The sequence below is a fragment of the Ahaetulla prasina genome, chromosome 1 (assembly GCF_028640845.1).
Source record: "Ahaetulla prasina isolate Xishuangbanna chromosome 1, ASM2864084v1, whole genome shotgun sequence".
Taxonomy (NCBI): Eukaryota; Metazoa; Chordata; class Lepidosauria; order Squamata; family Colubridae; genus Ahaetulla; species Ahaetulla prasina.
The window spans coordinates 259,930,068-259,956,521 of NC_080539.1; the positions used below are offsets into that span (position 1 = coordinate 259,930,068).

At 39.0% G+C, this 26,454-nt stretch overlaps 1 protein-coding gene across 1 annotated transcript in view; it reads right to left on the reverse strand.

Annotated features, from left to right (window-relative positions):
- The window catches only part of LRP5 (LDL receptor related protein 5), a 134,046-nt gene that overhangs the window by 90,739 nt on the left and 16,853 nt on the right, over positions 1-26,454 (reverse strand). The window contains exon 2 of the mRNA XM_058156563.1: positions 9,549-9,945. Coding sequence (XP_058012546.1) covers positions 9,549-9,945 — 397 coding nt within the window. The remainder of the gene's footprint in view (positions 1-9,548; positions 9,946-26,454) is intronic.

Genomic DNA, 26,454 nt, shown 5'->3' on the forward strand with positions numbered 1-26,454 from the left:
TGAAGAAGGTGCTGGACCACCGGAACTGGATAGGGATTCGCCTGGAGAGCCCGATTGATTGTCGCCTTATAATCTGCACAGATTCGAATAGAGCCGTCCGATTTAATCGGAATCACTATGGGTGTCTCCCACCTAGCCTGCTCTACGGGTTCTAAAATTCCCTGCTCTATCAGTTTATCGCTCTCCTTGTCCACCTTGGGACGGAGGGCGAAGGGAACCCGCGTGGCTTAAGGCGCCTAGGGGCTATGCTAGGTCCATATTAAATGATATAGGAGTCCCGGTATATTTTCCTAGCTTGTCATTGAATACGTCAGCAAATTCAGTAACCAGATCTGAGAATGGATCTGGCGAGTGCCGTGTATTCCAGTTACTGCCAATCCCAGAGCCTCGAACCACTCTAGGCCTAGCAGGCTGGGCAGCGAGCCATTGACCACAACTAACTTAAGGCGGCCACTGAAATTTCTGTATTGTACCCTAAATCTTCCGCAACCTAAAATGGGAATATGATTCCCCTGGTAATCGCGCAGTCTGAGCCTGCAGGACAACAATCTGCTCTTCACTATCGAAGGCACTAACCTCCTAAGTGTATCCCATGATATGATTGACACAGATGATCCTGTGTCAATCTCCATTTTACAAATCTTGCCCTCGATTAACACTGAGAGAAACAACTTCTTTTCAAACTGGAGCTAGCCTGATCAACTATTTCCTCAGGCCAGCTGCGCACAATTGTAAAACAGTCCTCTTCCACCTGTTCCATTCTATTCTGTGGCCTGTAACCTCGAGTGTTAGGCCTCGCTGGGTTACCATTTACAGGGAGTATGGCTCTACAGACCCTTGCTAAATGCCCCTTCTTACCGCACCGCCTGCAATCAACATTTTTAAAACGGCAGGCAGAGCGGTTGTGGTTTCCTCCACACCCCCCACACGGACCCTGAGTCTTCTTTCCCTCAGGTTCCCTATTATTTTTGGTCTGGGAGGCTTTAAGGCGGCTGATCTCCCATTCCCCTTCACTTGCTTGGTCCAATTCTACTTCCTCCTGGTGAACAGCGGATGGTTTATCCGTTGTTGCTGAATTAAAAGGCTTCCTAATTTCTGTAGCTGACTGATTAGATAATTCAGAGGCTCTAGCCTCATCTATGGCCGTTTGCAATGTTATATCAGTTCTAGCGAGCAGACGGCGTTGAAGTCGAATGTCCCTGACTCCACAAATCAACTGATCCAGCAATATCTCCTCCAGCTCCTTAAACTCACAATACAGGGCGGCTTGTCTTAGAGCAGCTGTGTATTGTGCAATGGTCTCCCCCTCCTTCTGATATCTAAATCTAAATGCATGGCGTCTAGCAACTCTAGATGGCAGTGGGGCATAGTGACCCTTCAAAACAGCTAACAGGGTCTCCCAAGCCACATCCTGGACTGATTGAGGTGCCAAAAGAGCTCGTGCATTCTCAAACATATCATGTCCACAGACACTCAGGAATACAGCTAACTTCCTGTCCCCGGGTAGCCCCTTATAATCATTAGCAGATAGGAAACAAGCAAAACGGTCTAAGAAGGAATCCCAGGTTTCCTTTGTCTGATCAAAGGGTGTGAAGGTTGATAACGTTGCCATGCTTGGTTAGGCACTGTTCTGCAGCTTTAACTGACCCGTCTTTGTCTTCGCTGTGGATCTGCTCAGCTGATAGTTCTTAACGACTCTGTAAATGACTCTGTTAGCCCTGCCGCCTCAGGCAAATCCCATCCTCCGTCGCCAGTGTTGTATTCTCAGAACAACAATGAGGAGGCGATGCAGGGTAACAATTAACAACCATTTATTAACTGACAGAAACCTTCAACCGTGACTCGCTTCCGATACTTGGATAACGAGTTAACAAGCAACAACAACAGCGCTGACAGCTCTTTTATATAGGAGCTGTCAGCGTCTCAGCCAATCAGCGTGCTACTGTGTCCCGCCAGTTTGCTGCCTTGCCGGCAGACCAATCAGCTGTGCGCCCCATATCACATGGCCGCCGGCTGTCCATAGCAGAAACTATATACCAAACTTGCCAAAGTAACCTGCATATTAAAAATAAGTCAGAAAGCCTCTGGAGCAATTTCAAAAAACTAAGCTACTTAAAAAGACTGGCATGTCCTCAAATTCAAATTGTGCAGAAAAAACACTAAGGGGCCTTTTACAACCAAGGTAAGGAGTGAACTATGAAAAGAAAAAGAGGGATGTGGGATGGATGCCACAAAGACAGACAAGGAATGCAGCTGCTGGAAGAGTTAATTCCACAAGGACAGACCTCAAACCACTATTATTCCTCTTCCCCTTCCCCCACCAAGAAAAGCAACAAACAAGTTCCACAAGAGGATTGGCAAGTAAATGATACACAACCATTTCTACCATTATAAATGGATTTTCTTAAAAAAAACCCACATTCAAATATTCCCCGAAAGGAACACAAAACGATCGACTTTCAAATATGATTAGGCTTCCCATACTTTGTACATTCTCCAGAATTTTTGCTAAACTTTGCCACATTAAACACTTAAATACAGAAAATGTATGCAAGGCAAAAGACAATAAGGTAAATGAAAAACAGATCTATGCAAAGATTTAAAAAATAGAAGCAAAGACACATATAAATACACTGCATACCCCATTAATATACTTCCATGAAACACCTTGGTACAATGGAATTTGTTAGATTACGGGAGCAAGGAAAGGATGACAAGGTAACATTCTTATTTCATAATATCTCAAACAAGAAAACTCCCAAGTGTAGCCTAAATACTCAATAAAAACAATTTTAAGAATAAAGGCATGTCACTGCTTTTTATTAGTATAAATATTTAGATGAACTCAAAATTTAATAACAGGATATAGGATACACATGAAAAAACCAGAATATCTCACACAATACCCCATCCTCAAACCACAAATACTAGAATTTTATTTTTTATTTTTTTAATTTATATCCTGCTTTTCCTTTTTTTACAAATAACCCAAGACAGCATACACATGGAACACACCTTCCTCCTCTTATCTTCCCTACAACAATCTTGTGAGGTAAATTGGGCTGAAAGAAAGTGACTGGCCCAAGCTCACTCAGCTAGCTTTCATAGCTAAACCAAGACTAGAATTCATGATCTCCCGCTTTCTAGTCTAGTGCCTTAATGACTAGACCAAGATGGCTCTTTGCCTCAGATTAACTCATCACATTATGTCACCACTTAATGTTAACTTTTTTTTGAACTTGTTCCTTTTTGTCACTGTCCTTTTCAGTCAAGGTATTCAGAATTAGATTTGAGTATTCCAAGTATGAATTGACCAATGCAGGCTAGATTGGATTTATTATTTTCTGTGTTCTAGAATCTTTAATCCTGCTAATACGTTCCAAAATAACACATCCCTACATCACACTGCTGGCTCATATTTAATTTGGGATCAACAAAGATACCCAGATCCCTTTCACATTCACTGATACTAAGACAAGTCTTGTTGTCTCCAACATCATGTACTTTGCCACCCTATACTGCCCCATCCTATCCATTTTCCTATCCAATTACAGAATTTTACATTTCTGCCACTTAAATTCCACTTTATTCATTTTAGCCTAGCACATAAATTGTCAAGGTCTTTTTTAAATAACAAATTTAAGCTGTATAGGTCTTTTTAAATAGTGAAAAAGCAGAAAGACACTGTGCTACCATACATTATATACCTAGAAAACAGGGCCTCCTGTTTTTGTGACTGTTCTAGCATTTTGCAGAACTATTATTAAAAGTTTTTTCAGTTCTACCGTGTTTCCCCAAAAATAGGACATGTCCTGAAAATAAGGCCAAATCGGATTTTTGGGGTGGGCATAAATATATGCCCTCTGCCGAAAATAAGCCCTAGTAAAGGAGTGGGCATAGCCAGCACAGGAGGCAGCCCTCCCCTTCCCTGGTCACCTCATTGAGGTTCAGCCCCTTAATTGCTGCTCACTGATCAGCTGTGCCAGCAAGGGGTGTGTAACTCGGCCCAGATCTCCAGAGCACCTCCCCAGCTGCCGGCCTCCTCCCCCTTTTCCTGCTTCTTTACTTGGGATCACAGCACAGACACACATCCCCAAAATGCTCCATCCTTCAGCCTTCCAATTCTGGGAGGGGCGTCTGTACTGCGATCCCAAAGAAAGAATGGTGTGTGTGTGTGTGTGTGTGCACGTGTGTGTGTGTGTGTGTGTGTGTGTGTGTGAGAGAGAGAGAGAGAGAGAGAGAGAGAGAGAGAGAGATCTGATCCAACCTCAGAGCGTTATCCAGGGCTGGCAGCAATGTTCTCTCCATCCCCCCCTCTCTCACACACACACATAGGTCCCTCACCCCCTCCAACCCTCCCAAGGCAGCCACATCCCTGCACACTCCTGCACCCCGCCTGCTCCTTCCGCCGACCCTGCTGCCCAAGGCATCAATCATAGACCTTGAGTGCCCACTCCTGCAGCACAACAGCAGCCTGCCTGCTCTGGCCCAGCGTTTGATTAGTCCGCACTACCGAGTGCCTGCAACAGCAGCCCCAGCGCCAGCATCGCCACCCTGGATCTTCCTCGGCAGAGCAGGCAGCAATGGCAGAGAGGCCTCCATGTGCGGCAGGTGGAAGTCAGCACATATGCTTCTAATGGGAGCAGGGCGGCGTGGTGGGGCAGTCACAGAGATCTCTTGGCGGAAATGGCTGAGGCGCTGTGGGTGTTGCTGATGCTGCCACCACTGCCTGTGGAAGCCCTGGCTGGCACCCTGCTGCCAAGCTCAGCTGCCAAGGGAGCACTGGCCATGGCTGGGCCGGCTGAGCTGCATTTGTCGGGGCTGCCCTTGGTGCGGCTGCCCGGCATCTCACTGCTGGGCACCTGGGAAGAGTAAGCGGGGCCTACGGAAGGAAGAGAGGTCGGGCAAGGTCCCGTGAGGCTCCCCTACCCAGGAAGAGTCCAGCCCTGTTGCCATCCCATCCGGTGACCCCCATGGGAGGACCGTGGGGTGATTGGAACAGAGAGGAGCAGGGGGGAAGGGGAGGCCTCCGGCGACCATTACCATAGAGCGGGAAGCACACTCCCAGAGCAGCAGCTGCCCTGGCTGGGGTTTGGAAGCTGCAGAGGCAGAGTTTGGGGGAGAGAAAGAAAGACTTCTTCTGCTTTTGGTTGCACGCAAGGAAAGCAGCAGAAGTCTTTCTTTCTCTCCCCCAAACTCTGCCTCTGCAGTTTCCAAGTTTGTCTACGACCTGGCCTACCCCATCCCCCGCCCCACCTGCCATACTTGCACCCCACCGCGAGACGCGAGTCTTACCGGAGACTTGCATCTCCATCGCATTCTTTGCCATTGTGTCCAGGGAAACACATTATAACAAAAACCTCACGAGTTCAATCAAACTCCTCAAACTCGCGAGTTTTTTTTTTTTACATCGTGTTTCCCTTTTCAGCAATGGTGCTGGAAAGGTAATACATGCGTCCTGCTTCTCACCCGCCCCACCTGCCACCCCCAAATTGCATCCCTAAAGGGGGCGGGTGGCTAAGCAAGGGGCAGGAGCCCTGCCATGCCCAGCGAGGGGGGGGAGGCGACAGCAGCGACGGGACATCCAGTCCCACACTCGCCGCCTCCTACACACACACACACTGGATAATAAGACCAAGCCCTTATTTGGGGCTCAAAACAAAATAAGATCCTGTCTTATTTTTGGGGAAACACAGTAAAATTTGTCAACTTCCATGTAACTAATGTCTTACACAGGTCTTTGCAAAGACTCCAAAATTCTATTTTCCATATAGCAGCTCATATCAGTCCTGGAACTATGCAACATTTAAAAAATAGCATTAAATATGCCTAATGAAAACCTGTCAATTACCTTGGCCCAAGATTGTATTTCCAGTCTCAGATTCTTGGGACAATTAGAGCTATACAAGTCAATGTTGTTACTATATACCAGAGCTAAGTAACTGTGTCCTTTGTGGGTTCAAAGCTTATTTGCATTTAAATTGAGGATTCTGGGAAGGACAAGCATATCAGAGAAAATATAAAACCATCACAGTTATCAATATAAAGAATTTAATATGCACTTAATATGCATGCATTTGTAAAAAAAACATTAAGCCCTGCCTGCAGGCTTAAAATTCTAAAACAAAACATCATGTGACAACTGAGGTGAAAACAGATGGGAAAGTACCAAGTACATATTTTACCTAAGAGAGGAACCAGAGTGAAAGAATAAAATAATTCAGCAAAGCACTAATTAGCTAGAAATATGAAAGAAGCAATACCAAGCAATGCATCAAAGAGGGAATCAGAGGTAAGAAGACATTAGTCTTAATTTAAGATTAAGAAAAGGCCAAACTCAATTTTTAAGGAAAATTAATTAAGAAGCCACGTGAGGAAAACTTAAGAGACAATAAATAAGAGTATAAATTTAGTATGAAGATTGGCATGGGATGAATAATGGGCCCAAACAAAAGAAGGAACTGCAACAAGCATGAAATACTTGTCACCAACTAGTTAAACTGCTGAAAGCAATAAGTAAAATAACTAAAACTTACAAACAATAATGATGAATTGAGAATAGAAAAACAGACCAATAAATTATTATTATTATTATTATTATTTATTCGATTTTTATACCGCCCTTCTCCCGAAGGACTCAGGACTCAGGTACAGCCAAAATAAAAACAGACAATACAATATACAATTTAAAATACAAATTAAAAAACTTATTTTATAATTGGCCTAAAAAACTTTAAAATATATAAAACTAAAAATCCTTAAAATTAATAATAGAAATTTAAAAATCAATAAAATTTAAGCCAGCCCCGCGCGAATAAAAAGATGTGTCTTCAGTTCGCGGCGGAAGGTCTGAAGGTCAGGTATTTGGCGTAAACCCGGGGGAAGTTCGTTCCAGAGTGTGGGAGCCCCCACAGAGAAGGACCTTCCCCTGGGGGCCGCCAGCCGGCATTGCTTGGCGGACGGCACCCTGAGAAGTCCCTCTCTGTGAGAGCGTACGGGTCGGTGGGAGGCATGCGGTAACAGCAGGCGGTCCCGTAAGTACCCAGGCCCTAAGCCATGGAGCGCTTTAAAGGTAGTGACCAAAACCTTAAAGTGCACCCGAAAGGCCACAGGTAGCCAGTGCAGTCTGCGCAGGAGCGGTGTTACGCGGGAGCTACGCGAAGCTCCCTCTATCACCCGCGCAGCTGCATTCTGGACTAACTGAAGCCTCCGAGTGCACCTCAAGGGGAGCCCCATGTAGAGAGCATTACAATAATCCAAGCGAGAGGTAACGAGCGCATGAGTGACTGTGCACAGGGCATCCCGATCAAGGAAGGGGCGCAACTGCCGAACCAGGCGAACCTGGTGGAAGGCCCTCCTGGAGACGGCCGTCAAATGATCTTCAAACGACAGCCGTTCATCCAGGAGGACACCTAAATGAACATTAGCACAGTCAACATGAATCAGAATGAATTTCTAAATGCCTCTTAATCTCTTTCACAGAGAGAATAAGACTCGGCACTGCAAGTTCCTGACAATAAATTTGTAAAATGTTAGTAGCCATATCATGGATCTGATCATTACAGCTTCATTTGGACAAAGTGGAAGGCAAGTTTAAATAATATGTTTAGATTGTTTATTTGATGTTTAAAGACATCTCATAAGAAGACCCTGAATATAAAAATCTCCCTCAGGAATATATGATCGATATTATATATAAATTATATGCATCCAAAAAAAGTGGCAAGTTCTTCTCATGGAAGAATTGAATGACATAACATTGTCTTCCTATTTGTATGATTTTTGCAATGCTAGCATATTTAACAAATAACTCCTATATTAACTGTGTGTACAAGCCAGGTTGCGGGGGGGGGGATATCAAATTCTCTTAACTAGGATAAATATCCTCTTGTACCCTTGTCAGCCACACGATTACACAACCCTGCCCTCAAACTCTTGCTTCCCAGTATTCTGCTTATACAAGACAATTTCCATCTCATAAGAGCTTGGGCCTTACAGGCAGGATAATTTTATTAAGATGATTCACTATGACTATTATGCTGTTATGACCAACATGCTTTAATATGTATTTCAAGAGTAATTTTTACTATTCACAAATAGTTTTGACCCTATATTTATAAATAGTAATTTAATATAACTGTTTTTACAATGAGAAACAAGAATAATAATAAATAAAATGCATGCAGGTAGTCCTTGACTTACCACAATTTATTCAGCGACCAATTACAATGGTGCCAAATGACTCTTGCCCAAAGTTACAGTGCCTCAGACATGTGAACAAAATTTTGAGTGCCAGACAACCTGCCTGCTGTTATGACCGACAGCAGTGATATTGCAGCAGCCTCCCACCTATCTTCCCCCATCCTGCCCCACTTGGGCCTGCTTCCCACCCTGCAGGGTCCCGCACTTCAGCCATTTACAAATTAAGGCTTCAGTCTACAACCTCTGGAAGGGAATCCCTTGGGCAATTAAATAATTCAGAATTCCTAAAGCAGGATTGTTAAGAAAAGGGGGCATGGATCCGCTGCATCCAATATTTTCTCCCCCAACATTGAGAAAAGATTTACAATATCTCTTCCCTAATGACGAAATGAGAAAATTATTTTCCTGCTCTCTAATATTAGAACCCACTAAATTGGATGCCAGAACTGCTGTTAGGTGTGGTTAACCAGAATATTTGGATAATTGGGAATTCAAATAATTGAAAGCATTATTTCTAAGAAGTTATACTGATTCTGAACTACACAGTGGATCTAACTGAAACAAGTCATTATTAATAATATAGTTTTATGAACTGAGTGATATAATCCTGAATTATTTAAGTTCTACATTTTGCCCTCAGAAAGAAGACCTGTGGTCAGTCTTACCCTTGATGAAAAGTACAGAAATTTCATTTCCATCCTCCCCATTTCCTGCTAGCAATATTTTATAATGATTTCATAAAATGCTTTTCTAAAAAATCTCCTAAATTCGAGTGTCAGACCAACAGTCTAAACCAACTTAATGGCATACCTTTATTTTCTTGTATCAAACTTTTGATTGCTTGCTCCTCTGTACTGTGGAAGCATATTTTACATGCCAAAACCTCTTTATATCTCAAACTATTGGATCCCAAATACACAGTATTTGAAAACTCATTAAGATTCAGTGGAAAGCCAACATTACAGATTTGCAAAACTGAATCTATAATGCATTCCAGCACACAACCTCCCATTTTTTTTACCAGCCACATTAATTACAGATAAAGCATAACATTGTAAAGCTTTATAATGTTCAAAGCTATAAAGTTTAAAGTTTGTAAAGTTTTAAAGAATTCTAAACTGGAAAAATGATTTTTTTTAAATGTTTGGTTTGGCGCGTTAGTCAGAATGCTCTTCTATGATTTGCCATTCCTCATCCCATGTTTTATTTAAATGTAAATATACATTCAGAGAAAAATACCTTGAGAAAGCAAAATTTGTGAGAAGAGATTGTATTTTGTTTGGCAAGATGAAAACAACCATGATCCTGCAAATGAATGTGAAAGTTTAAAAAGACAGGACGCTTACCCATGAGCGGGATCCAGGGCAATTGCTCTTGGCTGGTCAAGATCTTGCCAGAAAAGAACCTTCCTAGATGTTCCATTGAGATTAGCAACTTCAATCCTATTTGTTTCTGAGTCAGTCCAGTACAATTTTTTCCCAATCCAGTCACATGCCAGGCCATCTGGAGAAAGCAGCCCTGAAACGATGACACTCTGTACAAGATTCCCGCTTTGGTTAAAATAAGTCTGTTTGATAGCTTCTTCGCTCACATCTGTCCAGTAAATAACATTCTGTGAGTAAAGGAAGTCCACAGCAGCAGCATCTTCTAAGCCACTGACTACAACTGTTGCTTCCATCTTCACTCCACCAGCATCCACCAGTCTGACATCTCGACGGTTTGCAAAAAGCAAGAGAGGAGAAGCTTTTAAAAAAGAAGAAAAATAACACTCAATAAAGAGACTGAAAATCTGTATTGTCTCATTTACTTCATTAAAAGTTTCAAATCTATACATAAATAATACCTAAGCAAATACCATCCTTTTATTATATATTAATATCTATCCTCGTGTGAATCCTTCCAATTCTAGGTTCTCAAACTATTTCATATTTGAAACAAGGTGTTCTCAGTTATTCTCAAGCAGCTTAAAATTTCATAGTAGAATATGCAGAACTGACTAGATCCAATGTTCATTTATGGCACAAAAACCCCTTACAATTTGCAAGTAAACTCATTTACTGCTAAAATAAGCTTAACCCCCCCCCAAACAGGATCAATCCTACGATGGGTCACTATAAGTCAGTTACCTGGCAAATTGCACTGTCATTTACAAACCAATTTTGGTACACTAGGTTCATATCCATCCTCCAGCTATTTTGCTGCCACTGCAACAAACACTCTTAAACATTATTTGTCGCCATAAATAACAATAGGCAGATCTCTTACAATGATCTCCCCCAACTAATACAAAACTGCAGTTTGCTATAGTGGTAGCAAATCCTAGGACTGCTCTAGGATATAATACAACAACTTCAAAGGGTACAGAAGCTCTTTAGGACTTTGGATAGTGGTCATTTCCAATCTCAACCTTCCTTCGCAATAGTTGAAACTTTTTGCACACAAGCAAATTCCTTCTTCATTAACTGGAATAATATAATTTTTCATCCTTTGCAAAATATGCTCAATAAACGCTGTAATTCTCATGCTAACCCTTAAATTAATACTAATAATAAAGATGAAGATATATTTACATTTGTAAAATTGTAATGACCATTTGCAAAGGAATAGCATGCCATACAGTGATCCAATTAATACAAAATAAATTTTATATTTACAGATAATCTTTTTCAAATATGTCTACAGTTCCCATATTTAAGGTATCAGACCACTAGTGGTGATTTCAGTTTTTAAAATATATAATCAAGGATTTAGGCAAAGGAGTAAAAACCGCTCACCAGGATAAGCAATGTAAAGAATATCATTTTTATCATTATGAAAATAATAGGAAAGATTAAACCACCTGGCTCTATTATAGATTTCAAAGATAGAAAAGGTTCAGATTACTGTCACCACACATATTGTGTTTCTGCATAGCATTTGAATGAAAACATCATATTACATATCAATGTAACAGGAAATATGGATGTACTCAAAGGGGAAACTCACTCAAAAATAGAAAAAGATGAGCCTAAGTACCCATCTTCAGAAACAGGACAGTTTTTAGTCACCCATTTATCAAGTTGCTTTGGGGGAAAGTACCTGGGCTTTCTATTATTGGCACAGATTCCCAGGATATAAATATAAATATAAATAAATAAAAATTTCATAAAATGGTAAGGATTCTCTTTCCTTGAGCTTGGGTAAGAACTTAAGAATACCCAATCTAGGTAGGTCCCAGGCCCATTTTAGTCCCTTTGCTTCCCAGAGTGGCTAAGCACACATTTCGGAGATTCTTGAAAAACATGTAAAGCATGCATTGTTCCTCTGCAAATGGAATGGAAAAATAGTCTAATTCCAATCCAGAAATTACACTGAGTTTTCAAGACAAATAGGCTTTTATAGGTTCTCCATGAATGAATCCAATCTTTTTTCAAAGACAAACAAATTAGTAGCCATGTCTTGTAATAATGAACTCTACAAAATTAATTAAGTACCATATGAACTGTTTTCTTTTATCTGATCTATATCTTCCTTCCAATTAAATGCCTGTTGGTCTTATTTCTTAAGACAGGCAGAAAATCTCCATGCCAATTTTCTTTCTACAACTGTAAATTCATGTCTCCATAATATTTTCTCTAAGTTAAAAATTCCTCAATATTCTACCCTTTTCCCATAGGGAAAGTAATAATTTTGGCTTCCTTCTTTGGCAATTTTTCTAGTCCTTTTCAAATGCAGTGACCAGAACCTTACACAGTGCACATGTAAATATACTATAGAACAATGACGGCTAACCCTTTCCAGACCGAGTGCCCAAAGTGCCTGAACCCCCAAAATGCAATGCGCATGAGCCCCTGCACACCCCCACTCCCTGCACATGCACCCTGCATGCTCCCCCCACATGCGCACGACCATGCACACACACCCACGCACCCTGCCCCCCCAACAGCTCTCCACATGTTCCCCGCCCCCCATGCATGCACAGTAGAGACCTGACGACCAGCTGGCTGGCGGGAGGTGCGCATGCATGTGTGGCAGAGCTGATCTGGGGAGACTGCTCGCGTGCCCCCAGAGGCCGTTGCATGCCATCTGTGGCACACGTGCCATAGGTTCGCCATCATGGCTATAGAACATTGCAATGTTAACAGACTTGTTTTTATTTCCATTTTGTAAGTTTTTATTTGACTTACATTGTGCCTTTAATTAGAAACATAAGGTAGCATGCATACTGCTCCCTCCTCCTGTGAAGTGGGTGGTGCTGAGGGAATGAGTGACTGGCTCAAAGTTACACAAAGATATTTTGTGGCTCAGCAGAATTTTCTACTTCTAGTCCAACAATTTAACCAGTATATCACACCAGCTCTCATTTCTCTTTTCACAGTAGTCTTCTCTCCTATTATCCATATCATTTATATTACTAGAGAAAAAAAAATGGTTGGAAAATCTAAAAGACACTTAAATATGTCAACTCTGGGGAGATAGTACAATTCCTACAGCTGAAAAACAGGAGTAATATCTAAAGCTTTTTAACAACTGTAAAGTCAAACAAACACCACTCAAACATCCACAACAGACAAATGCTCTTTGGAGAGAATAAAATATGGCAGGTGTGCAGTCTCCATCCAGAAAAGCCACACACACTCTTTTTTAAGGAAATGTAAGTAAGACTTAAAACAGTTAGGAGGATTATTTGATACTCAAATGAAAAAAAAAAGGCAGGATGTGGTCTGCTGCAGACAAGACCAGGAATTATGCTTGGGGGAAAATTGCAGATACATGTCTTTATGAACAAACTGCCTATTCAAGCACCATCTCCAGTTACACAGATAGCCAGATCTAACAACTGCACTGAAAATTGCAAAAAAAATTAAAAAGATTAAACTGTTGTAATATTATCAGGATGCCCGTTATCAGTTTTTTATTCAATTATCTGAGTTCTGTTTAATTATGTCCCTAAGTACTCAAGAGTTATAAATGAAATGGAATATCAATACTTGACTCCAAAGGTGGTTAACAATACTGGTTTTGATAATGGAATAAAGACAGATGTGTTTTTAAAACTGGATAAGCCAAATATATCTCAATGGTGTCAGATACAATTGAGTGAGTGTTTTCCCCTTTAACAATGCCTTTAGACATTCTAAAAAAACGCTCAAACTCAAATCAGCAAAACTAATCTGCCTGTTCAACTGGTGAAGGTAGAATGATACATTCCAGTCTGGAACCACTGATATGGACAGGAATGCCCAACTTTCATTATTCTAACGGCCACACAGTCTATGAATAGCATGACAGGGATCACCCACACGCAGACCAAGACTGTGTATTTCTGCTATCTCAGGAAAACATAGATCAAATTCAGTTTAATATTTGGCTAATGTGTAGACTGGGATACATAGTCACCGGATAATATTCTATGAAAGTGTGCACAGAAGAGAGGCAATCTGAATCAGTCAAAAGACCAGGAAAGAAAGCCTTTTCTAAAACTACAATAGTTGGGATTGCTGCTCAAAACAACCAAGCTTTGTGTTCTGCACCCACCCTATTCATTGGCAGCTACTACTGTAAAACACCTGAAATCCATTGATCACTAACTTCAAAAGATAGATTAAACGTTGATTTTCATGCAGTGAGCCTTCATATTTAACCTGAGTTTAAACTTGTCAAGTACTGCCTTGTGAAGAATGGAAAATTATTCCTTTTATCTTGGAGAAGTGTGTGCAAGCATAGGGGGAATTCACCTTGCAAAAGTACACAGTGGCTTATTGGGTGCTTTTGTCCCTCTGAAGTAAACAAAAACTGTAAATGGGAAATTAATCCAGGAAACCGTTTTAGGAAGCCTGAATTCTTATTCTGGGTTGTTGGTTTTTTTTGTAACCTACCTATCATTATAGCAAGTTATAATTGTGTTATTTAAGCAATCATCAACAAAACATAGAACATACAAATGGAATGAAAATTCCATGGTTATAACCCTGCCCCCCAACACCTACCATAGCATAATTTTTTAAAATGACTGAAAAGCAAAAATAAAGTTTTTTTAAAAGAAAAAAAATGTTTAAAATTTGTGGAAGTATGTAGCTGGAATATAGACCGCATTGACACATAACATTGACACATAACAAAGGCTATGCCTCAAAGGTTTTTTCAACAGGGCAACTGGATTTCTTGTTTGTTTGTTTTTTCCTTGAGAATGTTTGCTTCTCATTTAAGAAGCTTCTACAGGACAACCATAACCTGAATGATTGAGAATCTCCATAGACATAAAATACAAAGCTATTTTGAGCTTTGTTTTGGCAGCTGTAGTGGCCTAACCTGCAAGTAACACTAGGACAAAGTGGGTAGCTTGCCTATCAGGTAATGCCAAATGCAAACAGTGCCCTCATAGCACAACATGGTCCAATCCTGCTAAATACTTCAGGGATTTCTCCTTTATCTGAGAGCTTCTTGTAGTATTAAAACACTACTAGGAATCCTAAAAATAGTAGTCTCTTCTTAATATTACCCCCATACTGTCTTTTCTTCTAGATTTACAACATTAATGATATTAAGGCAGAGATTATGCAATACATAGTATAAAAAGTATAATCACTTAACATACTTCAGCAGTGCCAGTAAAGGGCAAAAGCTAAAATTAATACAAAATGATGTGTGAACAACTACTACAAAAAACCAGATTGGGACAATTCACTGCAGCCGACTCGCCTCTGCCAACTGGCTAACTCGTTGCAGGCCAATTCACTGTGAAACAATTCAATTTATTTATTTATTTTAAAAAAATTAAATTAATTTTTATCATTCACATTTCATTTTTTCAATCCTTTTGCATCCTTTCTTTAATGATTTTATTCCACCATTTCTTCAATATTAGTGTATCTCTTGCCCTGTGGTAAGTTGTCCGACAGCAAGTTGCAGGCCAATTCACTGTGAAACAATTCAATTTATTTATTTATTTTAAAAAAATTAAATTAATTTTTATCATTCACATTTCATTTTTTCAATCCTTTTGCATCCTTTCTTTAATGATTTTATTCCACCATTTCTTCAATATTAGTGTATCTCTTGCCCTGTGGTAAGTTGTCCGACAGCAAGTTTGCCGTGACGAGTTGTCTGACAGCAAGTTGTCCTAGACCCAAAAAGAACTTATATTTCTACATAGTGAAGCAGGTAGATACAGTATATTATAAATATAAGCTGAGATGTGAACTCCTACCTCCCTTACCAATTAGTGTGCGAGTTGGAATTGATGGAAGTTAAAACCACTCAACCCTTCTGAAATCCTGTGGCATACCAGCATCAGCAAATAAATAACAAACACATACATGCACAGACACACAAAAATCCTCATCTTAACAGTATACAAAAGACAGTATTCACATTAAAAACCAATTTTGAAGAGGTTATCTTCATTTCACATCTTTTTCCATTTGGGCATAGCAAGGGCAAACGGTAGATGAAGCTTCACTTTATTCTACTTTGTTTAAAATTTGGAGAAAGAGGAGACTAAAATATATTTTCAGCCCAACAATAATTTATGCATAGAATTTTCAACAGATGTCAGCAGCTGGCTCTTCAACCTTGCTTTAAATTTCAATAGGCTATGATTTGAAAATTGTTGCTATGCATAGCCAATTCCTGTGAACCAATCCTATTCAAGGAAGTGTATCAAAGTACAAATTACATTTAGTATAAGTTCTAGTTATGTTAAACATTTCATTGAGCAACTATATTGCTGAAGAGGAGATACAATCTGAACTCTAAATATATCAAAATAATATTACTACAGAACAATCCTCCTGGTGTCCTCAAAAATATTGAAGAATATGACTTCCGCTACTGCTAGCTAGAAGCAAACTACTTAATAAAGAATTCAATCATATAAAGCAAAAACCCTCACAGACATATATCCTCCTTAAATTTCAGAGTGCAAATTTATACAAATTGAATCAAATAGTATTTTTGAACTAAGCCATTAGCTAAATGCTTTCCATAACTTTTGATAAAAAATAGGAATAATATTTGAAGAAGGTACAGTATATAAATCCTTCTGCTTAATATTTGGCTTTTGTTTAGTCGTTTATAACTTGATTGTGACAAAACGAAAAAGTTCACCCATCGTGCTCATTTATTATGATTTGTTCTAGATTAAACTATTGTGTGAATGTAGCTATGGGATTTTATAAACTCAAAATTTATGGCTTATTACTATATTTGCACACAAACAACTGTAGATTATTTAACACAAGAATGACTAAAACCAGGTATAATAATAACCTGCCTATTGTGTCTCTTTCCCATAAGATTTTTTTTGTTGGAAAACTAAGCTATCTTACCTGCCACATACGATTTATGAACTTATTTGAATAATTTGATTTTGGATCTTTTTGTGGTTCAAGACATTTTGGCAACTTCTGTTTAGAAGTTACCTAAGATCACTATAATAAATCAATTACAAAATCAATTTCCAATATTCATCCAGATCCAAGGACAACACTGGCTAGGTTTATATACCTATTACATAGCCCAAGTGGTTTAGGTATGTGAATGCAGACACTGTCATTTGTACATTCCAATTTACGACGTAGCATATGCTAATCCAGCTAATTTTGGTGTATTCTTAAAACGACAGTTAAATCAAACACAGCTTCGCATGTAAGTCAGTCATTATTCAAACAAAATCCTTTATTAGAAAGACAAAAAGATTTATAAACCACAATTAGCTACACTGAGTACATGAGAAAATAACAGCTCCCTCCTCTTAATGGGAAGTAGCTATACCATTTTTTACCTGCCCTGCTACTCCAGTTTTACAAAACATAAACATCAGGGATAGAATGAAGCAGTTTGCTGTAGAAATAACTGACAGCTGATAGGAAAAGGGCATGTTTTAGAAATATGTTTTCCTATCCCAAGGTTTTTATAGGATATAAAATTATCCCAAGGCCATATTAAAACAATGCATTTTTTAAAAAACCCATTTTTAATTTTTATTTGCATTCCATACTCCCACTTCAAAGAGTTAACACCTTCTCAAAGAGCAGGCAATTTGGACAGCTAGCCTTGGTTATTTATTTTGCACAGTCAAGTGCTGCATATTTTCTGGAATCTTGTAAAAGATGCATATTTGGCACTGTGTAGGTTAAATCTTTTGCACTAATTATAGGTTTCAAAAACCAGGCAGATTTATTTCAGAATCCTTGGTTTTACTTGGCAATCTACAGTTTGTTACTACTAACGCTATTATTTACAACGAAATATAGCTCGCTGATTATATGCTATTTCATTTGGACAAACTTACTTTCTTTCCCAGGGGACACTTGCATCTAAAAGACATTGTGCAAAACAAAAAGTCAATGTTTTCTGGCAAAGCTGATAGAGGCCCATAATAAAAAAAGCATATTATTTTTTTAGAAGTCTCTCAAGTTGTTATCAATTCCTGTACTATATACAACCTCATTCACCCAGTGTTCTAATGGGGTCTCTTAATTATAGCCTCTACTATAGCGCCAAGAAGCATAGATTGTGGCAAGGCAGCCCAGTGGTTGCAGTACCACGGAGAGCTCCAAAGAAACAACTTCCTAATTCAATGATGTCATTAAATTCAAACAGGTTACACCTTGGCTGATATAGCCCGTTTAAACCCCACCCCTTTTTTAAAAAGAGATGTGGCCTGGAAAGAGCACTCCATCTCTGACACCCCTATGACAGATGCACAACTACATAGACTGCAGATTGAAAGCCTGCATAGCTGGAGAATTGACAACCATTCATTTTGTGACCATTCAAAGTTACAATGGCACTGAAAAAAAATAACTTATGACCATTTTTCACACTTCATAACCATTGCAGCATCCCCCATGGTCACATGATCAAAATTTGGATGCTTGGCAACTGGCATGTATTTATGACAGTTGCAGTGTCCTGGGATCATGTGATCACCTTTTGCAAACTTCTGACAAGCAAAGTCAATGGGAAGCCAGATTCACTTAACAACTGTTACTAATTTAATGTAAATTAGTAATTTAGTGTCACAATGGTTAATTTAATTTAGTGTCACAATGGTTCACTTAAGAACTGTGGCAAGAAAGAACTGTGGCACAAGGTAAAATGGGGCAAAGCTCACTTAAGAGCATCCAGTTTTGGTCGCCACGATGTAAAAAAGATGTTGAGACTCTAGAAAGAGTGCAGAGAAGAGCAACAAAGATGATTAGGGGACTGGAGGATAAAACATATGAAGAACGGTTGCAGGAACTGGGTATGTCTAGTTTAACAAAAAGAAGGACTAGGGGAGACATGATAGCTGTGTTCCAATATCTCAGGGGCTGCCACAAAGAAGAGGGAGTCGGGCTGTTCTCCAAAGCACCTGAGGGTAGAACAAGAAGCAATGGGTGGAAACTGATCAAAGAAAGAAGCAACTTAGAACTAAGGAGAAATTTCCTGACAGTTAGAACAATTAATAAGTGGAACGACTTGCCTGCAGAAGTTGTGAATGCTCCAACACTGGAAATTTTTAAGAAAATGTTGGATAACCATCTGACTGAGATGGTGTAGGGTTTCCTGCCTGGGCAGGGGGTTGGACTAGAAGGCCTCCAAGGTCCCTTCCAACTCCTATGTTATGTTATGTTATGTTATGTTATGTTATGTTATGTTATGTTATGTTATGTTATGTTATGTTATGTTATGTTATGTTATGTTATGTTATGTTATGTTATGTTATGTTATGTTATGTTATGTTAAGAACTATCTTGCTCAGCAACAGAAATTTTGGCCTCAATTGTGGTTGTAAGTCAAGAACTATCTGTACTCAAGAAGACTGGCACATCAAAGCTGGGCTTTGGCGAATTAGGTTCAAGGTATTTCAGTACCTTGGCTTTGAAAGCATCTGGTTTTGTGATTCCTACTTCCTTCAAGCTCTGGATGTCCAGAGTATTGTAGGACAGGGACCATAACAAGAGCTTCCTTCTACCCAAAGGACTGCATTTGCAGGAGAAATTAATTCTAACTTAGCATCAACCAGATATTTATCCAAGGAACCTTTACAAGATATAGCAAGGTGTAATTGGCTGAAGCATTTCCCCCTCCTCTTCTGCCAATCTCAGGCATGGCTGGCCAGAACTCCCATTTCTTTTTCTTTTTTTTTTAAAGCAAAAAACATAAAGATTGATTTGAGATCTGGGTGGCCCGATATTAGTAGGGGAAGCCTGAAACTTACCCTAGTATATATAAAGTTTTATTTTAAAAAAAATCTGGAGTACTACAGCTGCAGAAGCAGTATATTCAGTAACTCCTCTGGTCATCTGTGCCTAGAGATTAGAAAGGAGAAGTTAACCATTGGTTAACTCCTTATCTAGGCAACTCCCTCTCTTTGTAGCAGCTTTACTAAATAATGACTAAGATAAACCAATCAAATTCAGACACTTTATCTTAGCCATAATCGAGCCTTTCATTTTGCAATTGCAATCCACTATTGCAAACCAATATTTTTGCATAACCTCTCTGTCCTAACTATGTCCTCAACCTTTTTTTCTGCAGGTGTCTCATTTTGCTTCCTTTCTCTTATACTTTCTTGTTCCTTCAGCTATCTGGAAATTATCTTTAAACTTCCCTACTTGCCTCCATATGTTTGTCTACCAAGTTTATTTTCTTATTTCCTTTCCAGTTTGTGGTTTTCCATCCTCCTTCCAATTTTGCTCTATCAGGAATACTGAAATACTAAAAGTTTCTTATTATAAAAAATTATGCACATGTTTAGGAGTTCCAGCTTGCAAAGCACTCTCCTCCCCCCCAAAATTGATACAACTGATGAATAGTAGAATTTTGCTTTCTTCCCTTTTCAGAAAGGACACATACAAGTAATGGAGAGATGAAAAGGTTCTGATTCACTATTTTCACAGAAGATTAAGTGGCTCTAGTGAAATTAAATGCACATGTATAAATCAACCAACCTGGCTTTAATACTTAGCCCCCCCCATCCCCCCATCTAACCACAACTCTGCAAGTTTGTTTAACACATTTCTATTCTATTTTTTTTAGTTCGAAAGCACAGACACTGACTTTAACTTCATACTTTATTGTAGAAGTTTAGCAAAAAGGGCTAAAAATGGGAAAGCACTGTTTCATAGCCATGAATTTATTTCAAATGTAAAGGAAATGACTTCAATCAATCAATCAATCAATTTTTATTCCATCCATCTCTCCTGTAGGGTGACTCTGGGCAGCCTACAGATTTTTAACAATAGAAAAAAATTAAAATATTAAAACTGCAAATTAAAATGTTTTTTAAAAAATGACTGAGACAAAAAACACAAGCGCAAAGACTTTTTACCCTGAAAACTGCTTTCAGTAATGAGTGCCCACCTTGGAGCCCCAAGCCAACAACCAGCAAAGCCAAGTTTAAATACACCTTCCAGTAGACCAATGGGGAGAGTCAATTCTCCTTCCCAGACAGTAGACTATTGCTATAAATTAGGCCATGGTCAATGTCTTCTCAGTTTCATTTAAGTTTCAAGAGTTTAGTTTACACAAAACAAAACTAGGTTAAATGGGTTTACTGTTGCCAGGATTTTGAGATCATCTTAAATAGGTCCAACATCAAGTACGAGACCCAGAAAGAGTGGCTTGCCTAAGGCCACCTAATCTCTTAAAGTGCAGGATTGGAATTTCATTTAATGAAAGTATCAATTAACTGGTAAACCTGCTTGTATCTTTAATTGCTGTAACTAATTTACCTGTCTGTATTTCACAAAAATGTGATAAATAATATGCCTAAAGTCAGGGGTTGACAAACACCACCATTCTGTGTTGCTATATGTGCCATCCAGATTTAAGACCCACAACAGCAATTTGGCATTCTCAAAGTGGTAGAGCAGCCCCACCCATCCACCCACTTATCAAACCCTTGAATAAAAGGCAGGGTACTACATAGCCCCTTAAAACAAAATATTCACATGCCAATCAGTTTCTTCACTGAAGCAACAAGCCTTGCCACATACATGTGTGAACTCTTGCTCTCCCGTTTTAAAGGAACAATTCCTTGCCTTTTAGTTGTGCTTCAAACATGCTCTTCCTAAAATATTTTTCTGGCTGGCTGGAATGTTCTAATTTTCAAAATAATGGCCAGGCATCTCAGCAAAAGTGGCTGAGGAAGCAGATGACCTGAAATGAAGTTTGTAGTATCTATCGTTCCAAAGCACATGGCTATATTTTTCAGGCTTTCTATTACTAAGACATAAAGGCTTTTATTTTAATAAAAGCAGAGCTTCTCTGGTCACAATGCAAGCCTGCAATGCATATACATGCCGATAAAGTGAAAAGGGTGGAGTAAGAGAGGGAAGACGAGGGAATCTTTAACATAGCCTTAGGAATTTTTATAACTAGTCTTGGTTTTGTTCAACACTGATTTTTTAAAAAAATTTTTTAACAAATCAGTTCAAAAGAAACAGGCTGAAATTGGTAATGCATCAATCACAATTGGGCTTATGCCACATGTGGCTGCAGAAAAGACTCATCTTAGAAACCCCACAGACATTGTCTCTGTAGTGCTGAAAGCAGCACTTGGGATTTATGAACAACAATAGAAAAGAAACTTGTGAATCTCCCTTCATGTAGTTCCAGGAACACAAAGCAATCCCTTGGGAACAGATGTCATAAGGACCGAATTGACCATAATCAGTATGTTCCCGACTAAAGCAAAATTATATTCAAGAAAGAAGTTGTGATATATTTCAACAGAAGGGCCACACACACACACCCCACTGTTGTTTGATTTAACTTTTTTCCCACCAAATTTGCCATACAAAGCCAAGAAAGAGCCCAAATGGCTTTTAGATTAAAAAAAAAAACTCTGTAGTAATTGCAACCACACAATTTTTCCACTCTTCTTAAGACTGCAGCTCCCAATTCTACAGAGACGATTTTCCTTAGGATCACAGAATTCTTTGGATTATACTCTTTTGTGGGGATATTTTACCTGAGAAAGACTCTTGCTTTTTTCCCCCCAAGGCAAGTCCGACAGGGAGAAATCTTATTTTAAATGAAGAAACCTTCCCCATTTGGCAATAAATCCCCAACTTATGTTATACAATTGTCCAACAACTGCAGTAATAAAGAGGGGCAGCATGCAGATTACAGCAGTGGTCATAGGAAGCATCTCTATTTCCTTCAGTGTGGCAATATAACATGTATCTATGTATGGTTTTATTCCCCTACAGGACCATCGTCTGCTTGCCTGTGAGGGTCAAATTAGGGAGAGTACTTATCAGTTGCATCTGTGTATGGCTATGTTTATGCTCTGGTTAGCATTCTTGTGTGAATATATGCATGAGAAGTTCAGGGTGGACCATATATACTTTAATCTGGGTCACATAATTAGGATGGCAGTCTGAGAATGGAGCAGATGGCAACTTTTTGAGCTATTGCCCAGCCAGAGTTTTTTTTTCTGAATAGTTCTGATCAGTGCAATCCCCAGCTTGATCCAACTCTTTTTTTAAAAATTAGATTTTTCCTTTTCTGGTTTCTCTTGCCATACCAAATTTGATCCAGTTCTGTTTTTTTTTCTCCCAGAGAATAATCCTGTTGACAATGTCCTGAGCCTTTTTCCATTAATTCCTTTGCAGCATTCCACTGCATTAGTAGAGGTAATAAAATAACCATCCTCTCTGTCTGTCATCAGCAGGGTTTGGAATTTTTGAGGTTCCAGTATCAGAATTCTGATCTTCCTGCCCAACATCCATACTACTCTAACCAGTTCTTCCATATGTAATGTATCATACATAGTTTCACTAACACAAAAATGTAGGACTCTTTTTTTCCCCTGTCTTCTGTTCTCCTTAAAACATTTTCTCCAAATATTTTCAAAGGAGAAGTTGGAATTTACCGTATATCTTAAGACATGAGGACTGGATTTTTTTTTAAAAAACATACTCTTATTTGCAAAAAGGAAGACACTTTTTTAGAAGAATGTTATGCCAAAGAAGATAAACTCATACTATGAGTATAATAGCGTCATTAGTAATACTGAAAAAAAACCCAGTACTTTCAGGGATTTTTCATTGTTTATTAAAATATTTATTTTGGGACTCGTGCAGTTTTTAACACTAGGTACCTAATTATTAAAACAACTGAAACCTCAAAACATATTGAGAACTAAGCAAAAGACCTCCCAAAAAAGTAAAATTCGGAGTTAAGTCCAATAAATAAATAATAAACATGTCTCTTTTAAGTTGAAATTCAAATATATTTGTTAAAGTTGTAACCCTGAAGAAAAAGAAAAATCTTCCCACCATAATTGAGCTATTTTCCCACCAGAAAATTGCTGGGAAGGACTCAAACAGGACAGTGGGGGTTTCAGGTAGTGAGTCAGTTACCCACGTATTCCAAGTAGTTTGTAATACACTTTACTTATGATGAAATATGCAATTTTGTGAATCTGTTGCTTGTGCAATTATTTGGGATTCATTTCCAAAAAGATACTTTGAAAAACAAAGAGGCACAATCAAAACACCTGACAGACAAGTCTAAAAAAAGATGCAGATGGTCTAAATCAGGGGTCTCCAACCTTGGCAACTTTAAGACTTGTGGACTTCAACTCCCAGAATTCCTCAGCCAGCTTAGCTATGTTGCTAAAGCTGGAGACTGTTGGACTAAATCACAGGTGTCAAAATCGTGGCATCACATTGCCATCATGTGACATTTTTCCCCTTCGTGGACCTGGGGTGGGCGTGGCCTGTGCGTGATGCATCCAGCCTGCGGGCCGCCAATTTGACACATCTGGTCTAAATGGTGGCATCCCATATAATTTCTGAACTATTCTTTTCCATATTATTTTAAAACACTTCAGTTTCAGCTCTACCTAAAATATATCAAAACATATCCCAATCCAGTAAAAATTACCTCAAAAAAATTCAAATCAAAGTTCCCTCATACAGGTAGCCCTCAACTTATAACTGCCATTGATTCCAAAACTTATGTTGCTAAGTGAGACAGTTGTTAAGTGACTTTTGCCATTTCTTGTCACAGTTGTTAAGTGAATCACTGCAGTTGTTAAGTTAGTAACATAGTTGTTAAATGAATCTGGCTTCCCCAGTGACTTTGCATGTCAGAAGGTCGCCAAATGTGATCACATGACCCCGGGACACTGCAGCTATCATTAGCACATACCAGTTGCCAAGCGCCTGAATTTTGATCACGAGGCCATGGTGATGTGGCAATGGTCATAAGTGTGAAAAATGGTCATAAATCATTTTTTTCAGTGCCATTGTAGCTTTGAACAGTTACTAAACAAATGGCTCTTAAAAACTACCTGTACAACCTACATGCAAATGTCAGAGCTCTAATAAATTAACTTCCTGGCCCCAATGCCTGGGGGAAAGTAGGTCTTCACATTCTTCCCAAATCCACCTTTAGAATAGGTGCTGCATGTATCTCTGAGGTGTTCCACAGAAAAAATATAAAATAGTCCTTGATTTATGACTGCAATGGAGTCTGTTGCTAAGTGGCACAGTTGTTAAGTGAATTTTGCCCCATTTGATGACCTTTCTTATTATAGTTGTTAAGTGAATTACTGCAATTGTTAAGCAACTAACATGGTTGTTAAGTGAATATGACTTTCCCATTGAGTTTGTTTGTCAGAAGCTCGCAAAAGCAGATCACATGACCCTGGGACACTGCAACTGTCATAAATATCAGTTGTCAATTGAATTTTTATTATATGACCATGGGGATACTGCAATAGTCATGTGAAAAATGGTCATAAATCACTTTTTTCAGTGTCATTGTAACTCTGAACAGTTCTTAAATGAACTATTGTAATTCGAGGCCTACCTATATTTATAGGGCCTACTAGATGACACTGCTTCCCCAAAAAGACTTGAAACATGCCCAATATGTCAGGTGGAAAGGGCATAAGCCATGATGAATAAGGAGTCCTGGCACTAACCTCACCCCATGACTGATAGGACCTTAAATATGGCAACCAGCACTCCATTTAGGTATCATCCAATGTAAGGCTGCCAACATCTACTCAGTCCAAACAGTGACTAAATGTCAGCCCCAGTAGGTTTACCTGACCAGAAAATCAACTCTATAGGATGACAAGAATTACTTTTAGTGAGATCAGCTATAATAACAGGATCTTGCAAGAATGATTGTGTGATATACCCCAGTGAATCAGGGAAGTGTTTGCCTCAGCTGCGTCTAAATATTATCTGGTTTGCCAGGATTTAAATAATTTTTCAAGCCTCTTACTCAAGAAACAGTTCTTGCATATTTCTGTCAAGCTTTCCTCCCTTACTCTCTATACCAAGCCTCACTTGAACCGTGCATCAGAACTTCAAGAAATCCCCAAATTCCCTATGGAATTCACCTGGGTCCATCAGGCCCCTGGGATGGATGCATCAAATAGGCCCCTATAATGGGGAAGTGGGGGGTAGGTATCAGAAAATAAAAAAATACACCAACATAGCATATGAAAGTTTCACTCTACAGAGGTCCCCCCCCCCAACTTAAGTATTTTTCTGAGCAACATTTTATATATGAGATTGATGTCAGTTCCAGGTTTGCATTCTAACAGTAATATACTGTATCTCTCCAAGTATCTTAAAACCCAGTCAAGCTCTTTGGGTGAGCAGAACAAACATCTGGAATTAGAAACAAGATTACATCTGAAACAAGCATACCTTTGTAAAGTCTTTTATCTCCTGACATCTTATACTGCTTTTGAAAGTCAATTTTTCCATGGTAACTAAGCCATCATTTAATACAGCCATTAAAAGCCCTCCTATCGTAAGGTCTATTAACTACACTACTGTCCAAACCAAACTTCACACACACTCACACACATTCACACACACACACAGATACACACACACAAATATAAACAGATGTCCAGGGAATACCATTCCTTGCATATTTATGGCACCTGGAACCTTTTAAAATATGGAATGAATTGAATTATTCGAAAACAAAGTAAGCTTATTTAAAAACAATAATTCCTTTAGTTTATTAGCTAGCATATTATTCACACAGACACCAAAATGTGGCAAATATAAATTCAGACCAAACTAATGCAATAAAAATATTAACACTCCCAACTGAATACCAATTCCTATGAATTTATGCACCAAATACATGCACACGTACTCATATATCTTGTGCTTTACTTTTATTACTAACACATTTTTCTTCCATCATCCCCAGGTTTTGGCCAAAGCTTGCAGTACCAAGCATTGGTCAATAGCAACATTTTACAATAACTCACAATGAAACAAGTCAAAAGAG